The sequence below is a fragment of the Prionailurus viverrinus genome, chromosome C1 (genome assembly GCF_022837055.1).
Source record: "Prionailurus viverrinus isolate Anna chromosome C1, UM_Priviv_1.0, whole genome shotgun sequence".
Taxonomy (NCBI): domain Eukaryota; kingdom Metazoa; phylum Chordata; class Mammalia; order Carnivora; family Felidae; genus Prionailurus; species Prionailurus viverrinus.
The window spans coordinates 200,503,621-200,530,147 of NC_062568.1; the positions used below are offsets into that span (position 1 = coordinate 200,503,621).

General features: G+C 54.3%; 1 protein-coding gene across 3 annotated transcripts in view; it reads left to right on the forward strand.

Annotated features, from left to right (window-relative positions):
• CAPZB (capping actin protein of muscle Z-line subunit beta) overlaps positions 1 to 26,527 on the forward strand; it is a 135,281-nt gene that overhangs the window by 78,119 nt on the left and 30,635 nt on the right. For all 3 annotated transcript variants that reach the window (XM_047873341.1, XM_047873339.1, XM_047873340.1), the window contains exons 3-4: positions 16,816 to 16,937; positions 22,100 to 22,213. In XM_047873341.1, the coding sequence (XP_047729297.1) occupies positions 16,816 to 16,937; positions 22,100 to 22,213 (236 nt within the window). The remainder of the gene's footprint in view (positions 1 to 16,815; positions 16,938 to 22,099; positions 22,214 to 26,527) is intronic.

The window sequence follows — 26,527 nt, forward strand, 5'->3', positions numbered from 1 at the left end:
TCCAGCACAGAGGCCAGCCCCGGGAGCACTGGGTGCAGCTCGGGCTGTTGGAGGCCAGTGGAGACATGGTTCCATGTGCCCGAGGTGGTCACTTGTAAGGAGTCCCACCCGCCCCCATCCAGCCTGTCGGCCGAAGGCATCTTTATCCTCATTTAGAGCAATTCAGTGGACATTTGTTGCTGCTACCCCTCCCTAGGTTACTGGATTATTCTGACAGTCTCTGGACCTCCCTGTCTGTAGTCCCACACCCGGGTGGACTGATAAGTCCACCTCCTTATCAGCAGCCAGAGTAAACTTTCCAAGATGCAGTTTTCATCGTGACCTTCCATGACCCTGCCTGACTTCACACTGTCATCAGGATCAAGGCCAGAGAACAGTCTGGGTTTAACAACTCTTGATCTGACCTGACCCTGTCAACCCCTCCTTCCCCCTTCCCTCCCCCGAGGCCCCTCCACTCCAGCCATACTCACCTGCTAGGGTTTCCCAGAGGCCCTGTGCTCTGTCTTGTAGGATCTTTGTGCGTGCCGTCCCTTTACTGGGAATACATCTCCGCACCAGCTCTGCTAATCTTTCGGACCTCTGCCTTGGCCTCGCTCCCCCACCCTGTCTCTTGGTCACCCCAGCCATGGTACTCCCCTGTACTCTCAGGGACTCTCACTGCCCCCTACGCTCTACGAGGGCAGGGATCTTGTCTGCTTTGTTCACTTTTGTATGCCCAGTGTGTGGCACGTAAGGGACCCCCAGTGAAGGGACCCCTAAGCGCTAGAGCCTGTGCTGAAGCACGGGGGTCAGAGTGGTAAGATAATATTTGTGTCCAGAGAGCCCACAGTCGTGGGGAATCCAGATACCCAGATGGACTTAATACAAGGATTCCGATGGAGAGGAACACAGAGCTCCATGGAGGCAGCATGGAGGGGCACTGAGCTTACCCTTGGTGGGTGGGTTTCAGGGAAAGCTTCTTGGAGTAGGTGAAGCCTGAGACAGGGTGATAGGAAGGGAGCTGGCTGGACAAAGATCAGGTAGGAGTGTGTGTCTCTGTCCAGATTAGACCTGCGAGTTGATGCCTGGTAAGCTGCGGGCATTGGTTCAGGCCTCGTGAGTCCCTTGCCAAAAAGCAAGTGATGGGTGCACACTCCAGTCTCGCCGAGGACCAGCTGTTAGTTGCCACTCAGACTTTCTAGCCACATAATAGAAGGGACAGCGATTGATTATTTGCAGTTTTAAGGCTAGAGCTGGGAAGTGTGCCTCTTCCCTGAGTTGCTCGGCGAGCCTGCCTGCCTGTGGAAGAGTCCCCGGCAGTTCTCTCCTGGGCAGCGGTGACCTGGCTGGCCCTGCTGACACCGAGTGCTTCGTGCAGCCGCAGTGCCAGTCGCCTGTATCTTGTGTGATCTCACAGGGACCTTGGGCTTTCCAAATCTGGTCTTTCGGGTGCTCCGTCACCGCCTGGTGTCTCCTTAGCCCCGGTTGCTAACAACTACTGCTTCTCTTACCAGCAGTAGGCTCCCGGCGTTCTGTTTCTCCTGAACTCTTAGGTTGTGGTGGAGGAGAGGGGCGCGGCGTCTCTGCCTTTGTTCCTGAGCCTTGTCACCTAACTTAGATTTGGGAACTTGGGGCACAGGGCACCCTCCAAAGGAGAGCCAAAGCACCTGTCTAAAAAGACCGTGCTCTGGTGCCGTGTGGGACATCACGATGTCCCGGACAGAAGACGGCCACACGGGTGTTGGCCATGTGGGGCAAACCACTGCCTCCTCCTTCGCCCCTTGGGAGCTGAATAGGCACGCGTTCCCCCTGAATGGAGCTGGGGGGATATCATTTTTCTGTTTTATTACAGACCATCTGTCCATGTGCCTGATATTTAAGTCCATTAGAAACGCTTATGAAAATGCCATATAATACGTGCAGACGAGAACTGCAGCCCCAGGTGTGCGGGGCTCTTTAGTTTTCCCTGGAATTATGTTTCTGCCTTAAAACACCTTGACAGGGGCGCCTCGGTGGCTCAGTCGGTTAAGCCTCCAACTCTTGGTTTCGGCTCAGGTCATCGTCTCGCGGTTCAGGAGTTTGAGCCCCACGTCAGGCTCTGTGCTGGCAGCCGGGAGTGTGCTTGGGATCCTCTCTGTCCCTCTCTCTTTGTTCCTCCCCTACTCACACTGTCTCAGTCTCTCTGAAAACACATAAATAAACTTAAGAAATATAAATAGGGGTGCCTGGGTGGCTCAGTCGGTTAAGCGTCCGACTTCAGCTCAGGTCATGATCTCACGGTGTGTGAGTTCGAGCCCCGCGTCGGGTTCTGGGCTGTCCGTTCAGAGCCTGGAGCCTGCTTCCGATTCTCTGTCTCCCTCTCTCTCTGCCCCTCTTCTGCTCACGCTCTGTGTCTTTCTCTCAAAAATAAATAAACATTAAAAAAAAAAAATTTTTTTTTTTTTAATGTGAATAAAACACCTTGACGGCAGAAGTTTCCTGTTCACTGTGGGAAGTGCTCTTAGGAGGGAGCCGGTCCTGCCTGTCTCCTCCCAGGCCAGGGCATCCCCCTTTGTTGCACCAAGGGATCGATCACCAAGCTGCTGAAAAGGTGGCAGGAGATAGGACCGTGGGCTTCACTCTTGGTGAGAGTGTCAAGCCGAACGCAAACTTCTTGGTCACCCTGTTGGCTTCCACATTCTTTCCATTCCGGAGACCTGGGGAAAATCTGCCGATGCTCCACAGGCTTTGCAAATCTTTCCCTAATTAAAGGGCCTCCCAGCTGTGTGCCCGGCTCCTCTGCCTCAAATCTCTGCCCTTTCGTGTTTGTGTCTAAAATTCCATCTTTCCAAAATGTTGGCCGCTCAGCAAGTCTCCTTGCACGCCTCCAAGAGGGGAAATCCTTTCCTCTTTGGTTTCTGTTCTGCCGGGCACGGATTTGCGTCTCTTTGGGTTGGATCCTTCGTGAAGGCGCTCCGTGGTCCTTTCTGTTAGACTTGCTGGGCGCACATTGCCCCGGCACCGGGAGGTGGCAGTGCGTGCCCCTCGGTGCCCGTGCTGTTGCCCTCCTGGAGGCACGAAGGACAAGGGTATCGTTTGGGTTTCGTTCTGGGCAAAATGAACAAAAGAGCTCGGTCCTCCCGTGGTGCTGGCTAGTGGGCAGCAGCGCTGTGAGATCAGGGAAGTAGTTCAGGAGGAGTCTGATCTAGGTGAGGATCACCGGTAGCAGGAGGCTGCACTCTCCTGATGGGAAAAAGATACGCGGTTCTTGTCAGCTGGAGCTGGGAGGCGTGATTCATCAGAAACCCACAAAGACCCCTTCCTCGGCCTCGCCCTGCCCTAATAGAACTCCCTAGTCGGGGGTCTATCTGGCGTCTGCGTTTTAGGAACTGTGTGGCATCCTGTTGCCAGTGGACCCCTGGGAGCAGTGCTTTAGGTAATGTTTGGAGAGCCTCCACTGAGGAGGCCTGTAGAGTATCTCTCTAGATTAGGTCTTGCTTTCTGGTCGAGGACAACCGTGAGGCAGCAAAGTCCGTTGGAAAGAGATTCCGCTTCCCCAGGACTCGGAGAGTCAACAGGGAGGCCTGTGCAGCCTGGCAGGCACTGGCCCTGGGTGAGCAGTGCCTGGGTCACCCCTGTAGAGCACATCTGGGACCAGATGGAAAGCACTTGAGAGCAGCATGGCGTGCCCAGCCTGTCTCCCTGACCTTGGAGATGGGTAGGGCGAAGCCCATGCAGGAGCCTGTTCCTTCTCCCTTGTGCTGGGTCTGGGTCCTGAGGTCGTGCACCTCGGAGGTGGGCCCAGCTCTTAGGCTCTCTTGGATCACACACAGTGCCTCGCTCAGTAGATGTTGTGTTCAGTTTTAGGAAGAACGTCACAAGCTTCTGATTAGCTCCAAAGGCCATTTCCTGGACGGTCATAGAGACAAGTACATAGGCTGTCTTTTTTTTTTTTTTTTAATATATTGTTTTTAGTGTTTATTTTTGAGAGAGAGACAGAGACAAGAGTGTGAGTGGGGGAGGGGCAGAGAAAGAGGGAGACACAGAATCTGAAGCACATTCCAGGCTCTGAGCTGTCAGCACAGGAGCTCGAACTCACAAACGGTGAGATCGTACCTGAGCCAAAGTTGGACGCCCAAGCAACTGAGCCACCCAGGTGCCCCTAGACTGTCTTGATCTGTGAGACTTTGCAGAATCTTAAGGCTAAAATGAACCTTGCTAGTCATCTAGTCTGGTGGCTTTGAGATATTTCTTTAATGACTGGCATCCTCTTTCAAGCTAAATCTTAACACAAACACAAAAGAGTCAGGCCCTCTTACCCTGTCACCCTGAGCCCCTCTCCACCAGCCTCCCACCAGGCACCGCTTCTCTGCCTTGGAGAAGCAAAGGACCCATCTCATTCAGTTGGTCCATTTTAGAGATAAGGAAACTGAGGACCATCCAGTGGTCTACGCCCATTTCATTAAGGACCCAGCTCCGGCTTCCGGGCTGATGATGCGTCCCCTACTTTGTGCTCTGTTTATTAATTTGTTTTGATGTGGGAAAGCTCTGGGTTATAAGGGTAGGTGCTCCAGTAGCTACTGTGAGTGAAGGAAAAAGTAACATTGCCTTTGGCCCCCGATGCCCAGATGCTTACTAACCCAGACTTCGATCATGTAATATATTCTCTGCTAAAATCCAAATTGGGGGCGCCCGGGTGGCTCAGTTGGTTAAGCATCCGACTTCAGCTCAGGTCATTATCTCACGGTTTGTGAATTCGAGCCCTGTGTCGGGCTCTGTGCTGACAGCTCAGAGCCTGGAGCCTGCTTCAGATTCTGTGTCTCCTTCTCTCTCTCTCTGCCCCTCCCCCGCTTGTGCTGTCTCTCAAAAATATATAAATGTAAAAAAAAAAATTAAAAAAACCCAAATTGATATTTTTGCATTTGCATTGAACTTAGACTTCCCTGGATGTACCTGTGCTCTCCACCTGGGACATTCTCTCTTGATTTCTCCCCCCCCCCCCCTTTTTTTATTTAAACAACAGCTTAATGGAGATATAATTTACTTGCTGTAAGATTCACTCTTTTAAGGTGTACGTTTCATGGGTTTCTAGCATATGCACTGGGTGGTGCAGCCATCCGGATTCCATGCCATACTCCTTTGTCCAGGTGGGTGCCCCTTCTCCGCCCCAGTCCCCCAGGCATCGCCGTGCCACGCTCGCACTTCACTTTTTGTAACTTAGCTCCCGGCTAGCTCCTCACACATCTGCCTGGACTCCCCTGCTCGTTCTCCCCTCCGAGGGAGCCCTGGGCAGCCCTTCTCTTCATTTCTATGGCCAATCCAGTACTCCCTGTCCATAGCACGTAGCACATGGGGACTTGGTTTGTGTCCCTCTCTCTCCTCCTATACTTTGAGCTCCTTGAGGGTGGGGACACTGTATTTAACCCCTCATGCACTTGGGTGGGTTTCATCTGGAACGTCAAATTTGAGTTTTATCTCTTAATGGGCCAAAGTGGAGAAACAGAGGAGCTCTTGATCCTGGAAAGGCACAGCCAATGAAAGGGGACACATTGGTGCCTCCTAAGTGGAGCCAACTTCCCCAGAATTACAGATTTTTCTTTGTGCGTGGTCATTTTCTCTGGGTGACTCAGTGAAATTAAAACAAAACCTGATGAGGCATCCATCCAGTGGAAGGAATCCAGTGGGAAACATTGTGGCCGGCCAGCCAGGATGGTTTTTGTGCTAATGGGGGCAGGGGGGAGGGGGGGGAAGGCCCGGCTTGTTCTGGGCATGCCTCACATAACGTGGCACAACAGCGCTGGCCTCCGGCCCCGCTCAGACACACACACGGATGGCACGAACATTTCCACTTGAAAGGAACCAGCCACATCGCTGGAATTTTGCGAGACTGTCAGGGTTGTTTGGAAGTTTGTGGTCTTGAGAGTTTGGGGAGAATGTGTGGTGGAAAGAGCCGGAACTCTGGCATATGACTCGGTGGCTGCATGACTCTGAGCCTCTGCTGCTGCTTCACGAGGTCGTTGGCCTCCCAGGGTCGGCTGTAAGGGTCCCTGGAGCAAGGTGTACCGGGACCTGGCCCCCTGTGAGGCCTCGGCGGGGGTGGTGGCGTTGCTTTGGTCGGCGTACCCGCACCCACTCTAGGAATCCTGTCCCTGTGCTGGGACGCATGGATGGGTACCCAGCGGTTTGTTCCCCCCTCCCCGCCATGCTGAGCCTTCCCGGACCAGCAGTGAAGAATGTTTCTGCGTTTCACCAGCATTGCCTGTCTGGCAGCTCACTTCTCACTCGGGCGGCACATGCCCTCTGTCAGTTCCCTACCAGGATCTCAGCGTGTGCGTTTCCACAGTAGCCTGTTCGTAGCTTTAAGGAGGGCTTGCGCATGAAGGTTTCGCACGCGGGTTTTGTAGAGCCTGAGCCCGGGCCCAGACCCGAGTGCGCAGCGATGAACAAGGGGGCAGATTGATTATTCGTTCACTTTCCACCCTGAGAGTGGCTGCTTTACCCTCAGGCCGTTGTGGGGAGGGGGGGTGGTTCACGTGGACCTCGTCATGCAAACCCCACTTCGGCCGGTTGCGCCTCTCTGCCACCACCCACTTGGTGATCCTTCCAGCTGAAATAGTTCTGTCCCATGGCTGCTCGCCAGCCAGGCAGCAGGCTCCAGGCGGCACCAGCCGAGGGGCCTCTTCTAACTGCAGGCCTCGGCCGCATTGCTTAACCCACCTGTGCCTCGGCGTCTTCCTCTCTGGTCAGCGATAATTTGGTATGACAGTGACACCAGTGTGTCATACAGGGTTGCCATAATGATAAAGTAAGAACGTGTGTGTGGGTGCCCGGGTGGCTCAGTCGGTTAAACGTCTGACCTCAGCTCAGGTCATGATCTCGCAGTCCGTGAGTTCGAGCCCCACGTCGGTCTCTGTGCTGACGGCTCGGAGCCTGGAGCCTGCTTCGGATCCTGTGTCTCCTTCTTTCTCTGCCCCTCCCCTGCTCATGCTCTGTCTCTCTCTGTCTCTAAAAAATGAATAAATGTTAAAAAAAACGCCTTGTGCATAACCACTTAGAAGAACATCTACAGCTGCTAGGGTCATAGCTTTTTTTTTTTTTCCTTAATTTTTAAAAAATTTTAGACACAGCTGTAGTGAAGGAGAGGGGCAGAGGGGGGGGGGCGGGGGGAGAGAATCTTAAGCAGGCTCCATGCTCACCGTGGAGTCTGATGCAGGGCTTGAACCCACGACCCTGGGGTCTTGACCGGAGCTGAAATCAAGAGTTGGACGCCCAACCAACTGAGCCATCCAGGTGTCCCCAGGTAGTAGCTTTTAGAAACTGAAATAGAGGGGGCGCCTGGGTGGGTGGCTCAGTCAGTTAAGCATCTGACCTCAGCTCAGGTCATGATCTCACCATTTGCAAGTTTGAGCCCCACATCGGGCTCTGTGCTAACAGCTCAGAGCCCAGAGCCTGCTTCAGATCCCGTCTCCCTGTGTCTGTCTGTCTGTCTGTCTGTCTCTGCCCACCACCCCCCCCCCCCCGCTCACACTCTGTCTCTGTCTCTCTCAAAAAGAAATAAACATTAAAAAAAAAATTACAGAAACTGAAATAGAGGGTGGAGGAGATCCCCTGTCCTTCCCATGAAGTTACAGGGCCTTAGTGTAAAGATCACATTATCAACAAGTTGTTTTCATGTAGTTTTTACCTGGTCTTTTTCCCTGAAAGATTTGAAGTGATTTCTAAGAATGCAGCCAAGACAGTAATCCCTTAACGACAAAGACTGAGGAGGCAGGACCACGGAACATCCAGCAAGAGGGTCACAGCTCTCTGTCCACGCTTGTCTCCGTGTGGTCGCCACTGGGTGCTCGTCACATCCCTAGGGCTGAGAGCTTGAGTCTCGTCTGCCTTGGGCCAGCGGCCACAGGCACGCTCGCCCTCGCCTCCAGCCAGCCAGCCCCCTAGCCGAGTCTCCAGGAGGGAGAACATTCTGGGAGCCTTCAGAAGATCCGAACTCGACCTGAGGGACCCTGCTGCTCTGCACTGGAGCACCATGTCACCAGCACTGGAAGCCCCGATGGTGTTAGGCCCCACCCTTGTCCTGAGGAGAGAGACCCCGTCCTGAATGTGTGAGGCCCCCAGCCAAGGCCTTGTGGCCTGGAGGAGCATAGGCCGGGGAGTCACCTCCTCTCTGAAGCTTTAGGGCTGCAGGGAACAGGCGGGGGGGGTTCTTAGGTGCCCCGGGGAGAGCAGCCTCGGTCTGGATGGACTGTATAGGACACTGGGGCAGTGGGCTCTGCTCGGGGTAACTGCCTGCACAGGCTCCGAGGCCACAGTGACTTCTGTCTGGTGACTTTTCTGCCTCTGGCTTCATGAAGGTGTTTGTGTATTGTGCTCTGTCCCCGGGGGACAAAGCCTTAATTAAAAGGAGCAGGCAGGTTAGAATGACCCTGAATTCTCTAGACTTGCCTCCACCAGATGTGGACTTGTAGCCCTGGCCAGGGAATGGTTAATTTAATTAGGCTCCGGCTGCCTGGTTCATCCCCTTCGGGGAAGCGTAAGGTTACAAATGGACAACAGGAACCTTGTGTGTTCGCCTGTGGTTGACTCACAGATAGTGATTTTAATTTTTCCTTTCAATTTGCCCTCTTTTTGTTCTGCCCTTTCCTGACCCTTCCTTTAGAAAACCGTTCTGGCCTCTTATTCCAGGCTGTGAGCTTCTAGAAGGCAAAGCCTCTGGAGTCTGGAGTATGAATGGCTGAAACCCAGCCCAGGAAGTTCGTCTCTGTTATTTCTCTCTGGGGTGGTTTAGGGCACCTGCCTAAGAAAAGAAAAAAGGGGAGAGGGGGACTGGTTTCTTGAGAAAGTTCTTTGTCATTAATGGCATGTGAAAAATTCGTTTCTAAGTAGAATAAAATATCTGTTGACCAAAAACAATTTCCTGGTGGTAGCACTGTTTGGCCAGCTTTGTTCAGACCCTGAGGACTGTCCCCCAGCTAACAGCTGTGTGCCCGTTGTGAGCACGTACTTAGTCTGCTGGGGGCACTACAGGTACCAGCCTCTTGAATCTGAGTGTGCATGGTTCATCACGTTTTAATGTTTCCAAAATTGGGAAATTGTTTCAGACACTCAGTGATATTCTTTCTCAGTTGTGCATCTTCCTAAATAATTTACAGACTGCCGATGAAGAATAGTCTGTCCTTTCATTTGAGGGATATCGTTCTTGGCGTCCAGTGATGGATGAATTAGAAGAGGGCTGGATCTGAAGTGGGAAGGAGGGACGGCGCCCCTGTGTGGGTGTGATTGGGAGTGCGGGGACGAGTTCAGCAGGTGCGAAGCTCCTGTTTCTCACCAGGCTCTATGCTGGGTGGTGGCCTTAGGATTTCTGCTGAGGTCCAGGCATGGCTGGAGGGCTTCATGTGGGCAGGGACCCCCACAGCACAGCCCCTTCCCAGTGCTGGCTCCGTGTCATGGGAGGGGTGGCTTGTGGCCACAGATGATCCTGTCTTCCTTACGCTCGCCTTGTGGCTTCCTTGCCGCAGTCTCTGCGTGCTGGCTCTTGCTCCCATCACAGCGTCCCCTACCCCCCCCCCCCCCACTTTCCTTCATCCGTGTGTCATCTCTTTGCCAACTCCCGGACCACTGAATCTCTACAGTCCCACCCTCGCCACCACTCAGGATGGCTCCTTGTGCACTTGTCTGTTCCCAGCGGCCGGAACAAACTTTGGGAGAGCAGGCTGCGTGGGTCCATCTTGTCTGCTGCCAAGTCCATGGCCCCGAGCGCATGCCTGGTGTGGGTGCTCAGCATCATTAAGTGGAATGAATCTCTCGTTGAGGCGGGTATTGTAGCCTCAGTTCTGAGGTTAAGGAAGGGTATGCTCAGCCAGGAAGCAGTAGACCGAGGATTTGAACTGGTGTTTGATTTCAAGGTTGGTGTTTTCCGGAAAGCCACACACTGTAGGTTGTTTCCTACACCAGCACTTGTGTCCCTAAAAGCATTCTCTTTAGTTTTAGATTTCATTTTTATTTGTATTCGTATTAGCGGAAAGGGGGGAAGGAGGTAGCCTTCGAAAGTAGAAAAGGAGCAAACTGTAGGCAGAGACCTCTGCTGGCCGCCAGGAGCCCCAGCGTCCTGACACCTGGATGCCTGGGAGCGCGGGGCGGGGCGGGGAGCGCGGGGCGGGGAGCGGGGCCAGCCAGGCCTGTGCCCGGCTGCGATTCCGACATCACTCATCCGAGTGTGCGACCCAGCGGACAGGGTCTGTTTTCGATTCTTATCTCTCTGGTGGCGGGCTCTCGGCCAGCGGGCAGATCAAAAGATGGAATGTGTTCGTTTGGCCATGTTTTTAAAAACTGAGGTACAAGGGTGCACTTCTTAAAGACGGGGGTGCTGTGGATTAGATTATCCGTGGAGTTGCACTGGTCTGGCTTTTGTGCTTTTTTAAGGGTTCATCTCAAGTTTCTTTTTCTGGTTGAACAATTGTTTTCAACATTAATAACTAACGGAGGAGGGGAAGAGGCAAAGTTGAACCACATGGCGGCACAGACGCGAACCTCACTTGTGGCCGGAAACTTCCGATTTGTATCTCTTTTCATGTGATTGCTGTTGGGTTAGATAGAAAAGCATTCAGGTTGGGGCGACAGCAAGAGCGGATGCACTTTTTGTCGACCGAGCCGTTCCGTATCTCCCGTGTCCTTTCCCAGACTGCTGGCGAGTAGTGCTGTGACTTTGGGCAAGTTCTCAAGGCCCCGTTTTTCCCGTCTTTAAGGATTCTAGGGGCGCCTGGGTGGCTCAGTCGGTTAAGCGTCCGACTTTAGCTCAGGTCATGATCTTGCGGTCCATGAGTTCGAGCCCCGCGTCGGGCTCTGTGCTGACAGTTCAGAGCCTGGAGCCTGTTTCAGATTCTGTGTCTCCCTCTCTCTGGCCCTCCCCCATTTGTGCTCTGTCTCTCTCTGTCCCAAAAATAAATAAACGTTAAAAAAAAATTTTTTTTAAATAAGGATTCTGTAACTGCTCCACATTTGGGGTGCCTGAGGCCTAGAGGAGGTGGTGCCAGGAGAGTTTGTAATACAGTGCCTGGTGTTGGCTGTGACGGCCTGCTTGTCTTGATCCTCGTTATTAAAGGGTCACCTGTGGCCGCTGCTCAGGGCGTCCTCGCCTGTCCTTTACCTTCTACCCCCTGGGGTTTTTTCTCTCCCTGCCCCAGCTCACTCTTCCTCTCCCCGCCCCCTCCTCCAGGGCCATCCTCCCCCCACACCAGGGAGCCAGATGATGATGTCACTAAGGAGCCGGGTGGTCCCTGGGGTGTGGCCTCAAAGGAGCCTATGCAGTGGAGAAGTTGAACCTCACCACCAGAAGGGTGGCCGGAACGCCGTCCTTGTTTTCTGTTCCAAGTCGCTGGGAATTAAGTTTAAATCCCCCCAGCAGCCAGGATTGATCTGACACCTTTGGTGTTATCTGAACGTTCCTTGCAAAGGCCGGGAAGCAGTTCCGATGTGCAGCTTGGACAGAAACCATCCGGCCCTTGGGTGTAGGCACCAAACACGTGTTCTTGCCTTCAGAGGCAGTGGAGCCTATGACACACGCAGCCCAGAGTGAACTCTTGGCTTTGTTTGGACCCGCTCTTTCATTTAAATTGCTCTACAAACTCCTGATCTTTGAGACTTAATGTGATTTCTTCCACTCTTCTAAGCACTTGACAGGACTGAGCGGGGGTAGCCTTGGGGTTGAATGCAGGGGGAGCGTCGGTAAGTAAGCGACTGCAGAGAGAAACTGCCTGTATTCTGGGTTTTGGTATAACCTCGATCAAGATTAGTACCCACTTCCACAGAAGAAGTCAGCACACTTGCTGGAGCACTGGCCACACCATGCATTTCGTGGGGCTCGGCCTCAGGAACTGGTCTCTGCCTCTGTAGGCTCACAGCACTCAAAGACAAAGAATGTTAGGTAGCGAGGAAGGAGTAAAGTGATAGCTGATGGCAGTATTAGAACAGCCATCCCCAAAGCATTTGGGGTTCGGCTGACATCAGTGTTACTACAGGAATTCCAAAGAATTTGGCACCTTGACAAAGAAGTCGGGTTTTGGGCTGGGTTCTTAAAAAAATTTTTTTTAATGTTTAGTTTTGAGACAGAGACAGAGCATGAAGCGGGGGAGGGAAAGAGAGCGAGGGAGACACAGAATCCGAAGCAGGCTCCAGGCTCTGAGCTGTCAGCACAGAGCCCGACGCGGGGCTCGAACTCACACACCGCGAGATCATGACCTGAGCCGAAGTCGGACGCTCAACCGACTGAGCCACCCAGGCGCCCCGGGCTGGGTTCTTAAGGGTGGTAGGGTTTGAGAGAAGGGGATGGGTTGCCAGGTTTGGCAAATGAAAACGTATGCCCCATGTTTTTGAGATTCGTGGTGTATCTGAAATTAAAAATTAAAAATTAACCGCCTGATCCTGTATTTTCTCCAGCAACCCTATATGGGGGGACTTTTCCGGTGGAAGAACGCATGTGCTAACTTGCACGTGGAGGGAGTGCTGAACAGGACAGGATGGTGTTGGGAGGCTGCAGGCAGGAGTGGGGGGTAGGACGGAATGGAAGTCAGACAGGTGTGGGTGGTGCCAGATCGTGACTAACGCACCCTCGAGCGGCTGCGCTGGTACAAATCTGTGGACACACCGTGTCGTCCACACGTCTCAGTCCCTGTGGCGACAGGAAGATGATTCTTCCAGGGCACTTTGTCTTTGACCGGAGAAACAGGACTGGTGGAAGGGACTGGAATACAAAAATATGGTCCAACTTGAAAGTTTACCCAAAAGGCGAAAATTGTGCTTGCCTGGTTGAAGAATCAGCCGGCCGTATCACGTCCCAGATTCTCTTCACGGAAGAGCACGTCCCTGCGCCTTCAGGAGTTCTCTGTGGTTTCTGGTTCACTGCCATAATTTTTCAGTGACAGTTTAGATGTATGTTCTTCTGGTTAGTACCTGGCCATGGACTTTAAAAGCCCCAGTCACAAGGGCAGCTGGATCTAGGAGCTCAGATAGTATCACCCGCTCTGCCTCGCTCAGAAGCTCATGCAGATGCTCTCCTGAGGCCTGCCGCAGCCCAGGGCCCTCACCCCCACCCCCGCTTCCCTGGCAGAGGGAATATAGGCCGTGTATCTGCCCCTGGAGAAAACTCCTAGGAAGGCCCCATCCCTGAGTAGGCCAGGGGCTGAGGCTCTCTGGCTGCCCGTGGGCAGCGGTGGAGAGGGGACATCAGCCCTGCCACGGGCTTCGTGGGCTTGAGAAGCTTTGTGACCAGAATAGGAAAGGTAGGCTGGGCAGGCTACGAGAGTGGCTCTTGATGACGGCTGGCACCACAGATCCTTTGCACTGTTGCCTCAGCTTTGTGCTCTGAAGGACAGGACGTCCGAGGTGGGAGGAGTGGACTCCCTTCCGGTTCTTCACACTGACCTTGAAAGTTACCCTGATCTATCTACTTTGACAGGCAGGGAGGGCTGGATCCCATTTTCTAGACCAGTGGCTGCCACGTTTTTTGATTTCACAGGCCAGAAGCACTTTTTTTTTTTTTAAGGTGGGGGTGGGGAGGTCCCAGGAGAAAGAAAAACAGAGAAAGAAGAGTAGGTCACTGAGTTCCCAACTTGTAAAACAAAACCCAAGTAAACGTCTCATTTCATAACAGGCCGCCGTCCGCCTCCCGGGTAGGTGCCCGGCGTGTTTGCCAGAAGAGCAGGGGCTAGAACCCGGTCTCTCAGTTCTCAGTCTTGCCCCCGTTGCTGTGTTCCTCAGGGTCTGTATTCATAAACCGCCCCCCCCCCCCCCAACTATAAAACTCTAGTTCTCTTTGTCTAGGGCTTTTCCACCGTGTCATGATTCAGGTTTGAGATTGTCTGGCCGGAACCACAAGCAAAATTGGTCACTGGCGTCCATCAGAGTTCAGTTCTGGACGACAGATTCTTTTGATGAAGATTCTTGCTGCACACCAGCTTATTAACTTAGAAACAAAGCTGATTGGTGTTTGGGAGGCTTCGCGTTATAAAATTCCTCCCTCCCATGCAAATCTCGAGAACTCACTATGCCTCTGACAACTGCCGTAGGCACTGGGGATCCAGCAGTGAACAAGATTGAAGTCCCTGCCCTGGGGAAAAAAATCGACATTCTAGGGAAGGGAGACAGACAACAAATAAATTTAAAAGTCACTTCAGTTAGCATAAGTGCTAGGAAGAAATTATGGAGGTACTTCTGATCCACGGATTCACCTTTTGGATGGCAGTGAAGTCAAGCCTGTTTTATACCAAATCCCATGATCTTGTGGGCTTCCCTGTGTTGGGGGGTGGGGGTCCCTGCAAAGCAGCAGGACTGGTGGGGAAGGGGAAACAGCTGGCTCCAGGCAGAACTGCAGGTAAGAAGAACTGGATTCTCAAGGGTCCGTTTTTATCCGGATCCCAAAGAGGCAGTGCGGTGGATCCAGGTGGGACCTGGACTGGCGCTGCCATCAAAGAGTCACAGAGCGCAGATGACCGCGGGTACGGAGGGGGGAGGGCGGGCGCTTCGCTGTCCAGTACTAGTGTGCGTGCATGCCCCCGTGCTGGGCACTGGCTGGAATGCTGAAGGCACTGCCTCCTGTGATCCCCCAAATCTCGATGAGCTGGTTCTCTTATCCCCACTTGCCAGGTAAGGACATTGAGACATAAAAATGATTTGCCCAAGGCTGCAGGGACGGTAAGGGACGGTAAGCGGTGGAGTCGGGAAGTCGCACTTCAGAGCCTGGTGGCTTGTTCTCTGCCACAATCCGGGATGAACTGGCCAGCAGTGCCAGGGGCGCCAGCCAGTTAGAATGGGATTCTAGACAGAAGTCAGGGCCCCCGGGTGTGAGCTGGTCCAGCGCATTCAACGGTGATGCTTAGGGGAGGGGCTCGTCATGCTGGGCCGGCGCAGGTGCTCAGGGCCGTTCCTCTGGGCCTACAGCAGCAAAGAAGACCACCTCCAGATCCCAGCGGCGTCGGGCGGAAGCTGTTAAAATCTGCCTTGCCGTGGCCGGGGCTTTCTTCCAGGCCCCGTGGCCACTGGTTGCTGAGCAGGGGGTGGGAAGGGGGTTATTTGCCACCACAGTGTGCTTTTGGCATGCACTGTCCTTCCTCTTCTGTGTCAGGGTTACCATCAGAGGTGGAGGCGGGGGGGGGGGGGCGGATTTCTGTGGCTGTTGCCTGCTTCTGGTGTGGCCCCTGGGCAGCTTGGTAACCCTGGGCCTCGGCTGTCTGTAATCTGGAAAATGGGGGTAATACATGCCTACTTCACAGGTTGTGTGTGAGCTCTCAAGTTGACCGTCTGTACTCTTGACAGGCCATGATACATGACAGACACTTGGTAGGGGGTAGGATGTTACCGTCACCAAAACTAACTTTGATTTGCTAGCCCTGTTTGGGGGCGCCTGGCTGGCTCAGCCGGTGGACCATGAGAGTTCTGATCTCAGGGTGAGTTTGAGCCCCACATTCAGTGTAGAGATTATTTTTAAAATAAAATCTAAAGAAAAACAAAAAAGGAAGAAAATAGCCCTGTTGTGTGTGTGTGTGTGTGTGTGTGTGTGTGTGTGTGTGTGTTTGTGGGAGCTGGACACAGGTGGTGTATAGGAGTTAGTGGTGCGGGCATCTCTTGGGGGCCTAGGTGACTGGCAGGGGTCCACGTAGAGGGAGCCTCTGCCTCACAGAGGCTGGAGTCTATGTGAGACAGGGTCACCGTCTTCCAGCTGTGCCAGCCAGGGCCTTACAAGCTGCCTGGAAGCACCGTGGGACTCAGCAGGGGTTCCCGGAGAGGCCCCGGAGGCTGGGTGGTCCCTGGGGTGGCAGTCTCCCCACCACCACCTTTCTGGAGGCGATAAGGGTCTTCTGGAGGAACGCGGGAACGGCCGCGGCCGTCTGCCCCCTTGCTGAGCCGCTCTGCTGGGTATCTTTGCCACATGATTTAACTTTTCCATTTGGAAGGGCTGTTGGTGCCGTTGGCAGCCGCTTGCCTGGTAAACGATATGGTGGGGCCTCCATAAACCCAGGCCCATGAAAGGAATAAGTCAGCACATTGAAAATACAGCATGGAAGTGACTCAGGCCTGAAGGAATCCATTTCAGAAAGTGCTGCCATCGCTTCCTGGAATATTTTGGTGGAAATTGATGTTTGAGTTGGGAGGAGGAGGAGGAGGAGGCGGCGGCGGCCAGCGGCCTGGTTACCAGTGGGGCCACGTGTCAGACTCGGCAGCATTTGTCATGGGGTTCAGGCCCTGGGGCCCTCTTTCTCGGTGACATGGCTCCCAGTGGGTCCACCTGAGGTAAGCCAGCTGGAGCTCGGCGCTGGGGGAGGCCGGTGTGTAGCTACCTTTGCAGCAGGTAGGGTCGACTCCGCCAGCCAGCCTGGCAGTGCTTGGCCAGGGGCCTGGAAAGTATTGGAAACTCCACCCAGCATGGGAGCCTGTGGGAGTTCTCCGGCACGGACGGGTTATTCTCAGAGTTCTTTGGATTCCTGTGTATTTCAAATGTTTACCTTCTTCTCAGGACTTGAGCTTGTACTTTGCCCACCAGAGACCAATAGCAAGCATATACATACTTAAATGTACCAGACCACCCTGGCGACCAGGTAATTAACGCTGCACGCAGATTTGGAAGGAAGGCTGTGTTGGAAATCACGCTCCGCTGTAACTCAAGAACAGGTTTCTTTATGGAGGGACACAGTTGGTGTCAGACACATGTGGAAAAGAAAAGAACAGGCCCATAATTCTGGCAGAGTACCAAGGGCCAGATGTTAAATATGCTGACCACGACGTGGCTCTGGTTGCCATTAGCCAACCTGGTTTTGATGTGTTGTTTTAACCCCCCGGTTCTGCCTTTTCCTTTCTTTCTGCCAGGTCCCCAGTCTGTGTGAAGATCTCCTGTCTTCTGTTGACCAGCCCCTGAAAATCGCCAGAGACAAGGTGGTGGGGAAGGATTACCTTTTGTGTGACTACAACAGAGATGGGGACTCGTACAGGTGAGCTCCCACCCCGAGAATGCGGCAGGCATGGTGGGCCGGAGCCCGGGCCGGGCATTGCCACCGGCCCAGCAGCACGAGGACCACTGAACTTGGACAGTCTCACAGCCCACCGGCCTTCTTTCTCCCTGACTTTCCTCCCTCTCTCCCACCCTTCATCCCTTCCCACCATCCATCCTGCCATCCGGTCAACCACTGGGGTGCTTGTGGGGTGCCTCCAGAAAGCATTGGAGATTCAGCAATGAGCGAGGGCCCCTGCCCTTCCAATCTAACAGGAGATGGCTGTTGTTACAAAACAGTAATTGCGTTAAGCCATGCCAAGGGCAAGGTATAGGGTGTGCATGTAACGGGGATCTTGAGCGCGAGGAGGGACTGCTTCAGTGAGGGACGTTGGGAGGCAGCTCTGTCCACCAGATCCACAGCTCTCCTTCCTCTTCCCATCGCCGTGCTGAGGGCCCTGCCCAACGAAGTTGACGTTGGCCCCTGCATTGGAGAATCGCCACTCCGGAACAGGAGGTGCACTTAGCAGCTGGTTACTGTGTGATGTGATTCACGCGACCAGGGCCAACCAAGCTCATTCGGAATTTGCAGGCAGCCTAGAAGAGGCTGGGGAAACTCCAGGAAAACTTCCTGACGGAGGTGATGTCTGAGCTAGGTTTTAAGGGTGTCTAGGCGTTCTTCCTGTTAAACATCAAGAATCCCTAAACTGTCCAGCATTTCTGTGATGGATTGCTGTGTGCATTGCCTTGGAGGATGGTGGAGGAATGCAGCCTGCTTTAGGTTTATTTGGAGGCCACACAACCTGGGCTGAGTCTTACAGCTTCGGCCTGATGTTCTCTTGGGGGAGGAGGCAGTGGCTGAGACACGGAAGCAGGGAAAAATTACCTGGAGTCACAACGTTGGCTCCAAACCAGCCCTGGCCCCTGTAGCCACAAGGCCTTTGACAGATGACTTACCATTTCTGGTCTTTAGCGTTCTCACCTCTAACCTGGAAATCGGGGGCTTTGTTCTTTTCGGCAGAACGCGTGGTGACGTCTCTGTAGGCCTGTCCTCTGTGTGCCGGCACTATTTAAGTCCCTTTTCTATGGAGCTTCCGTCCCAGTGAGGAAGCCAAGCGAACGCAGAAGTCAACCGAGACTGTGAAAAGTGAATCGAGAAAATACAAAAGGGAGAGGCAGGATGGAAAGTCAGGGACGGTACTTCTGTTAGTGGGAATGTGTGAAATGAGCCTTGATGAGAAGGTTCGGTCATGCGCGGGTCTGGGAGAAGAGCGTTCTGGGTGTAAAGTCCTTGGCTGGAGCTGCGCTGGTCAGGCTCAAGCTTGACTGGAAGGCCGGGGTGGGAGTTGAGGTCAAGGGTGCGGCAGGGCAGGTCCTGCAGGGCCTTGAAGGACGTAGCACAGAGCTACGAGGGGTTAAAAGAAGTGACACAGGCCAAGTGCTGAATGGCACGGAACCTGATGTGAATTACGAAGATTTCATTGATACTGACTTTACGGAGAGACGAGACAAATGTTTTACAGTCGTGCCCCCTTGCCAGCTTCGATTGGAAGTTAGGCCAGGAATAGATTTTGGCCCCGTCCAGACCAGAGACCCGAGTGGAGGTGGTGAGCAGCTGTCCGACTTGAGAGGCCCGTCCCGGGAGTAGAGTCAGCAGCGTTGTTGCGGGGCCGGGGCGTGGAGGAAGCAGCAGTGAGGGGGGATGGGGAGGTGGGGGCCGCTGTGGACTGAGATGAGGAGGACTGTGGGAGGAGCTTGAGATGTCCTTTAGGTAGGACGTGGAGGTGGCAGGTAGGCTGCGGGTGGCCTGGAGTTCCTGAGCGAGGGCTGGACGAGGTGGAGATGCCTGGAGGTGCTGTGGCAGCCGGAATGGATCGGGCTCCGCCCTGAAGGGCCAGTCCTCGCTGGAGAGGGGTCCCAGGCGGTGCCGAGTGGTCTGACCGGGCGGCACACCGCCAAGGGACAGGCGGCCCCTCCAGGCACAGGGTTCAGGAAGCTTCCGGGAAGAGGTGGCCCTCGAGCTGACTCTCGCTCACTCAATGTCGTCATTGTATTTCTCTTTTCCACCTGAAAACTCCAGTCCGCTGTGTGCGGCAGCTGGTCCCCGGCAGCCTGTGGGACGGCTGGAATTGTTCCCATATCCAGTGTCCGTGCCCGGGCCGGGCTTCCCCGGTGCCTGCAGCCCCTCCAGGTTGCCCCGCCGGCTCCTGCATTCCTGGGGCACCTCCTGGGGACCTCAGCCAAAGAGGAGCCCAGGGTGTTCAGGACACAGGACTTCTCTTTCCTTTTTCCCTTCTCGGGGTACAACTTCAAGGTCTTCTGATTTCTCTCCACACATTTCCATCCCAACTGTGTTTGATCGTTTGCTTAAATAAGATCCTTATGGCGTGACCATTGCCAGCAGCACTGTTTGAAACCTGTTAGCTCAAACAAAAAGCATTCTCTGAGGGAAATGAAAGGCCTGACTTTTGAAATCTAACCGTTCCTGTCCATCTGTCTTTTTTCAAATGGCCTCCATTTAAGCTCTTAAATGTGTTCTGAGTGCCCCTTCCACTAAGAATATTCTGGGTAATGTTATGATTTTTTCCCCCAGCTACAATTACCCCGGCTCCAGGACTAACGGCTTCAAATGCTGTCGTCTGTGAGCCAGGAGGAATGTGAGTTACAGGCTTCTTGAAAATTCCAGGCCCCCGGTCTGCAAGAGAGATGGGCTCTTGTGTCTAATCAGGTCACCTCCAAATGAAAGCCAGTTGGAGAAGGTCTTCCAGGCCCGCAGGAAGGCGATGGCTGTGTAGCTGGGGAAACGAAGGTCAGGCCCGGGAGTATTCTGGGAAGTCTTGAAAGGGGCACGTGGGGGGCGGGGAGGGGGGCCTCAGATCCTCTTCCACTGCATCTTTGTCTCGGGATCTGCTGCGAGGCCTCTGTTGTTCCTCAGAACGAGCGGAGGGTGGCTCCTTCTCTTCTGGTTGAAGGGCCACCAGCAGAATCCCCTTGGGTCCTTCTTTCCCACCCCGTGCTGTAAGGCTTCGGCCCGTCACCAGTGCTCACCACCTGGGAGCTCTGTGCTGGGCGCAGGGACGTGAGGAGGGCAACATGGGCTCCTTCCCCAGGCGCCCTCGTGGCCTGGAGGAGGGAAGGCTAGGACTGTGGCAGCTGCAGAGATAGACATCTGTATGTGAGAGTGGAGGGTGTGTGTGTTGGGGGGGGGGGGGGATTTATTCATTCTCTTAACAGCTTAAGTGAGCATGTGGTTGCATGCCAGCATGTTCTAGGTGCTTAGCGGACAAAGAAGACAGGAAAGACTTGCCTTCTTGGAACCTTGGTTCTGGAGTTGGTTGCCTGAATGAATTCAAATTAAGTAAAATTAAAACAGAGCCCCTCGGTTGCACTAGCCACACATCTCAGACACTCAGCAGCCAACCCAAAGATAGCCGCCATTTTGGTCGGTGACAATAGAGAACATTTCTGTCGTGGAGGAGAGTTCTCTGAGCACAGTTTGGGGGAATGAAGAACACGTGCTATAACAGTAAGAACAGACACCTCAGCCACGCTCTAGAAGGGAGAGGCCTTTAGGCAAAGATGAGAGAGTGCTTAGTGTCCGCTTCACAGCTGCTCCCTAAGCTAGATGGGTCCTGGCTTATTGGATAACTCTTCCCTGTGCTGTGTGCCCAGTTCAGGGTGATCACAGAGCTGGCTGCTGGTCAGGGGGCAGAAGGCAGCATCTTACCCGGTTCTTGTGAAGTCTCTGTTCCAACAGAGAGGAAAATGGTGCAGAGGAATGGTCAGCTTGGAAAGAAGGGTTTTCAGACTCCTTGCTTTCGAAGTGGCCGGGGCCACTACTGCCTAGAGCCCCCTTTGGGAGCCAGGCTGATGACTCTTCCCACGCTTGCCCTCTGTGGCCCAGCAGCCGAGAGAGCTGGGGCCTGTGTGCAAAGGCAGCTGGAGGAGTGGCCACCCAGCTCCCTCTGGTTGATTTGTTAGTGATGTTGCCCAGGAGTTGGGGGGGGGGGGCAGTGGGGGCGGTGGGGTGCGGTTGTGATTTGTTTGTGGGGGTGCCCAGGAGTGGGGGGGGGCAGTGCAGTCCCCTGGAAGAATGAGGCTTGTGCACGGAATTCATTAACACTGGGGTTCTGAAGACAGCGATCCCTTTTTTCCGTAAATCAATGCCAAATTGAAAGGTTCTTTGGAACTCTCTGCGATGCAAAGGTTGGTTGTCAGCTGGGGGCGACGTGGACAGGCGGTATGCGTTTCTTATGGTGGAGACGTCAAGGGGTTTCCGTCCAGGAGTGGGAAGGACTTTGTCCACAGCCCGTGGCACCCGCACCGCCCCTCCGTTCCTCTCTCCTTTTCATTCTCATTCTTTCTCTGAACTCCACCTGCAGGAATTCATGATTAGGCACTTCCCCTGGAACCCCCTTTCCAGTACTCTCTGTCATTAAGTGCTTTCCTGATGGGGCAAAATACTTTTTTTTTTTTTAACACGGGAAGTCTTTGGGCTAGAAAAAGGCTGCCTCTCATTACTTGGCTGTCTTTATATGTGCCCGTGGTCTTGGATGTTGGAAGGGTGTCCTGTTCCCATGGAGAACAGGACCCCTCAGGTTTCCTCACATGTAATCAGCAGTTCCTCTGGGGCCGAGTCTCTTGCTGCCTCCGTAATGGACAGCTCCCTTCTCTTATCTTTAGTTGTGTAGGCAGGTCTTTGGATTAAAAGTTTATACAGAACTGCCAGCAGGTCCGAGAGGCGAGAGGGGCGTCTGTTGATCAAACAGGGAAATTAGAAAAGGGGGAAGAAGGTGTCACACCGTTGGCACTTAGTACATGCCGGGCTTTGGTCTGGGCACTCGGTGTGTTTTCTCCTTCGCTCCTCTCCACAGCCTTCTCGTAGCAAATGGTAGCCTCATTTTATACACTCGGAAAGGGAGGCTCAGAGAAGTCAAGACGCTTCCCAGAAGTACACAGCTGATGAGAGATGGCACTCGAGGTCCGTGCCCAGGCCTGTGTGCCTCAAGCCCTTGCTCTGCAAACTCCGAGCAGGGCCTGGAAACTGCTGTGGATAGTGACTTTGCCTCTGAAATGTCAGGCACCTGGGGCTTGGGCTCACGGCTCACGGGCCGTGTCTTCCTGGAACGATTCATGTTATTTCTTTCCCTTCCTCCCCTCCAGGTCACCATGGAGTAACAAGTATGACCCTCCTTTGGAAGACGGGGCCATGCCTTCGGCTCGGCTGAGAAAGCTGGAGGTGGAAGCCAACAATGCCTTTGACCAGTATCGAGACCTGTGAGTTCCTTCCTCCCTTTGCACTCCAGCTCTTGCGGCTTTGATAAGTAAATCACAAAAGGGAAGTGTGACCAGACCAAACAGCCTTCCTTGAATCTGTCACCTGGCTCACCTAACCGAGCAAAACAGCACTCACGGCAGGATGCTGGGTGTTCGTTTGGCGACCGGGTCGGTTACGAGTTGACTTGGTCGGGGGCGGAGCGCTGCCATGCGCAAGCCCCCCGTGCGGGTCCCGTGTTGTGCTTCGTAATAACAGCAGGTGCCACTGGGAGCGGCCACTTAATTGATCAACCTTGCAAGGAAAGGCCCCAGAGAAGGTTAGCCTTTGAAGCATTTTTTCCCTAATCAGTAGAATCTCACTGTAAAAGTTCTGTAAAATACGCATTGCCCCAAATTGGGTCATTTCAGAGAGGGATCCGCAGAGGTTTCTGTGAAGGGCCTGAGAGCAAGTTAAATTTTAGGGTTCACAGGTCACTTAAGTGTCTGTCAACTTTAGTCTCGGTGTTTTCTTTTTGTATATATCGTCCGCTAAAAACCTAAAAACCACCTCTTGAGCCTTGAAGTGGGGGGGATTTGGCCCTCGGGCTATTTGCCCACCCGGATCTAGGCTGTGGGCAAGAAAGTGGAAATGAGAGAAGCAAAGCATCCGAACCGCCAGAACCGTTGTCCAGCAGCTGGTGGCGGTACACGCGCTGTGGCGATTGCAGGACTCCGGTTTTCAGACAGTTGGAATGGGCTTCCAGCTCACAGCAGATTTGCTCCAACACATTTAACGAAGAATTTCTTTCAGAAGCTGGCTCAGGAGGAAAAGTGACACTTCTCAGGCATACATGCACAGAAAATCCCCATGACGCTTAAGCAGACGCATGAAATACAAAAGCCCGGCTCTAAGGAAGCTGGGAACAGGTGGCCTGAAACAGTTGGGTCGCCCCTGAATGCTTCGCCATGTAATTCACCGTATCTTCGATATCTGTCACACGCCAGTAGTTTACGTACGTTACTTTTCGTCCCTACAAGAACTTCTGGGGAAGAGGGTTGTCCCTTCCTCACAGATGAGACCGTGGGCTCCACGGGATGTCGAGGCAGAGAGTTGGCGCGTGAGTCCGTGTTTGTTCCCACAAACACGAGTTACTGATTTTCACAGTTAAAACCAGTCCTGGTGTTGGAAGTGTTCTCAAGTCCAGAACCACGCCGCCGGAGACCTGCTGCTCGTGCAGTGAGGCGGGGAGGGGGACGCACCACTGTCTCCTCGTGTATCTGTAGTTGCTTTTTACTGCCACCTTTCCCTCCGCCGTCTGCTAGGAGGCCGGCACGGCTCTCCTACGAGAACTCCCAAGTGGAGTCCGTCTCGTGCTGTGGGGATGGTACTGATAATGAGAGGGCAGTGATGCGCGGTGGCCAGCCAGTGACGGTGTGAGCGCTGTGCTCACGGCCTCGTCGGACTCCCCGCCCCCACCCCCCCATCTACTCTCCAGAACAGCCCGCGTGAAAGGATCGTCCCCATTCTGCGAGTGAGTGACGGTCCAGAGAGCCGAAGTACACTGCCCAAGTTCACAGAGCCAGTGAGCAGTGGACCTGGGATGTAAAGTCATCCTTGTCCAGAGTCCAGAGTCTGTTCACTTACTCACCCGGCACTGAAGGTGCCCGCCAAGCACTGGGGGTGCGGCCTCGAACGTGCTAGACCATGTTCCTGCCCTCTCGAAGTGTCCACTGTGGGAAGACGGTTGTGAGCAGGTACCCCGCTGGGTGGTGGGGCAGAGAGTGACTGGCTGCTTTAAGTGGAGCTGTTGGGAAAGCTTCTGCAGGACGTGACCTTGGAGCTGAGGTCTGATGCCCGGAGGGGGCCAGCCACGCCCGAGCCAGGAAAGAGCAGTCTGTCAGGCTGCTTGTGCGGGCGCCTCTTGGATTCTCCAGGGGTCAGAATGAGAGTGGTTCTGATTTCTTTTGGACTTAAGGGTTTGAGTTGTGATTTCCCGAATGAAGTGATTCAGACTCGTGGCCTTGGTCCTGCCCTTTTGGGGCAGACCTAGGGAAGGGCCCAGTTTTGTCTCTGACTTTCTTCCCCCTCCCGTCTTGCTGTTTCACATATGTGATGACACGTGGTCATTGTTAGGCGTGTGCCTTCTGTGGGGTCTTGATTGGCCAGAGCGGTCACCCCGCTCCGGTATAGCGAGGCCTGGGACTCCCTCCCTGGGGGGTATCTCCTCACGGCATCTCCTGAAGAGACTTCCCTTCCTGAGCAAATGTCCACCTGAAGGTGTCTGTGAGCCCGTGCCCACCTCTGCAGGGGTGCTGACCCGCTGTGGGCTTGAGGCGGACTGACAGGACGGCTTCCTGCACCCGAGTGGACAAGCCCAGCCCCTGGGGTGCCGTGGCAGGCATGGAATCCAGCCCAGAGGACGCACCTCTGTCCCCAGCAGCGTCTGTGTGGAGAGAGTTCCGGGCCTCTGGGTGAGGGGGGTGCGGGGAGGCCCGCTTCTTCCCGTGTGCCAGCAACCACAGGCCACCACACAGGTGGTGATTAGAGCTGTCACTGGGGACCGAGAGTCGTGTTTCAAACCACCCACTGTTATCAGAGTACTGAGGACACTCTCTCCTGAGACCGTGTGTGAGGAACATTTTCCCAGCTGGACCACACATGACGAGAGTTAAAATGAGACACATTTCTGGGCTAAAAATTATGAAAACAAATCTTTTTTCCCCCCCTCTTCTCTCTTTCCTTTTCTTAATTACCTTTTTTTTTTTTTTTTTTTTAACATCGTGGTACATCGTTCACCTCCAGAAGTTCCATTCTCAGAGTGCCCCGAGTTGGTGGTAGCCACATTGGTGACCACGGTACGGCCCAGAAGGCTGAGCTCTTCTCTGCCCTGTGTTTTTGGAGTAGAGAGAAGTCAGCTGGGGGCTAGGAGGCCTTTCCTCTGCCTTGAGCACAAGCCAGTGGTTACCTGGGTGTTCCGGGGACCGGATCGGTCCATGGGGTGAAGGGGCAGTAGGTCACGCCTTCCCTTTACCCTTCAGCTCTGTCCCTTCCCATTAGAAAGGCTCATTTGTTGTCGTCCCCAGCGAGTGAGGCCACACAGCCCTCCTTCCGCCTGTCTCCCTGTCGTGTTGGCGAAGGTCGCCGCGAGGGGAGGCGTTCCCCTAGCACTGCCTTGTGTCTGCTGCGTGAGGGGCCGGGAAGAAAAGTGCTGCCACCACGAGCGCAGAAGAGGCGCAAGGGCGTGCTGCCGTCTCGGGGGCACCCCATTCCATGCTGGAGCTTGGCCTGCGCCCCCATAGGCGTTGAGGAGCCTGGAGAGCAGACTCCTCCCCTGTGCTCACCTGGTCTTGGATTCCCGATGACCCCAGATGTTTCTGATTTCTTGGGTCCTGATGGGTCACAGAGTTAGGACTGGCCTTACCTTGTGCCCGACTTCTTGACCACTGACCCTCTCAAGTGACTGAAGCTGCCAGGCTCCGGCCTGCGGGCTCAGAATCCTTCTGCAGCGAACACTTTTGGGAGCGTGTCGTGTAGACTGCTGGTGGGAAGGGCCCTCGCCGTGCTGGGAAGGCCACTGAACGCAGCCCACAGAGATCCGGAGTGTTCCTTCCTGCCACCCTCCCTGCTGCCGCCCCCGTCGGCTTATGCCTGAAGACCTTGCAGGGATATTTTGTCTTCTGGCAAAGTGGCAGACACCCCTTTCTCCCCTGCTTATCGTGGACCCGTTAACCTCATTCCTTCTCCTGCTGTTCTCCTCGGGAGAGTGAGTGCTTGAGACCAGAACTGAAACGTGATCCGGGTCAGGCATCTAGAGCCACCCAGGCCTTGCCAGAGAGGGAGTGCTCGCTGTCTCCCCAGAGGCTGCTCTCTGCCCTGAGAGATTACGGCTTCTTCATTAGCATCCTGAGGGAGGGAAAGCCTTGGATTCTATCCTCAGGTCTGGGGTTGGGGGGGGGTGCTTTCATCCGGGCTGTGTCAAGGCTTTGAGTTTGCAGAGAATTAGAATGAATTATGAGCCCCTGGAACTGATCAGAGTGGTCACAGGGAGGGAGCCAGGGCCAGGGATGGATGGACCCACAGACCCTCCACTTGTAAGGGGCGTGGTGCCCCCTCTCCTGCCTGCATGCACCTTTCCCCCATCATGGAATAAATGTGCCCTCAGTTGGGGTGTGGGCAGGAGGAGCCTTCAAGTAGGAGCCCCTCACAAGCCGATCGGGTCCCTGCTTCCCTGCCTCTGACTCGGGTCCCTCCCATGTTTATTGATGCCCTTTTTTGCCATCATCAGTGGTATGGTGGCAGCTTTCCCCCAGAGGAAGAACTGTCCCAACGACTGT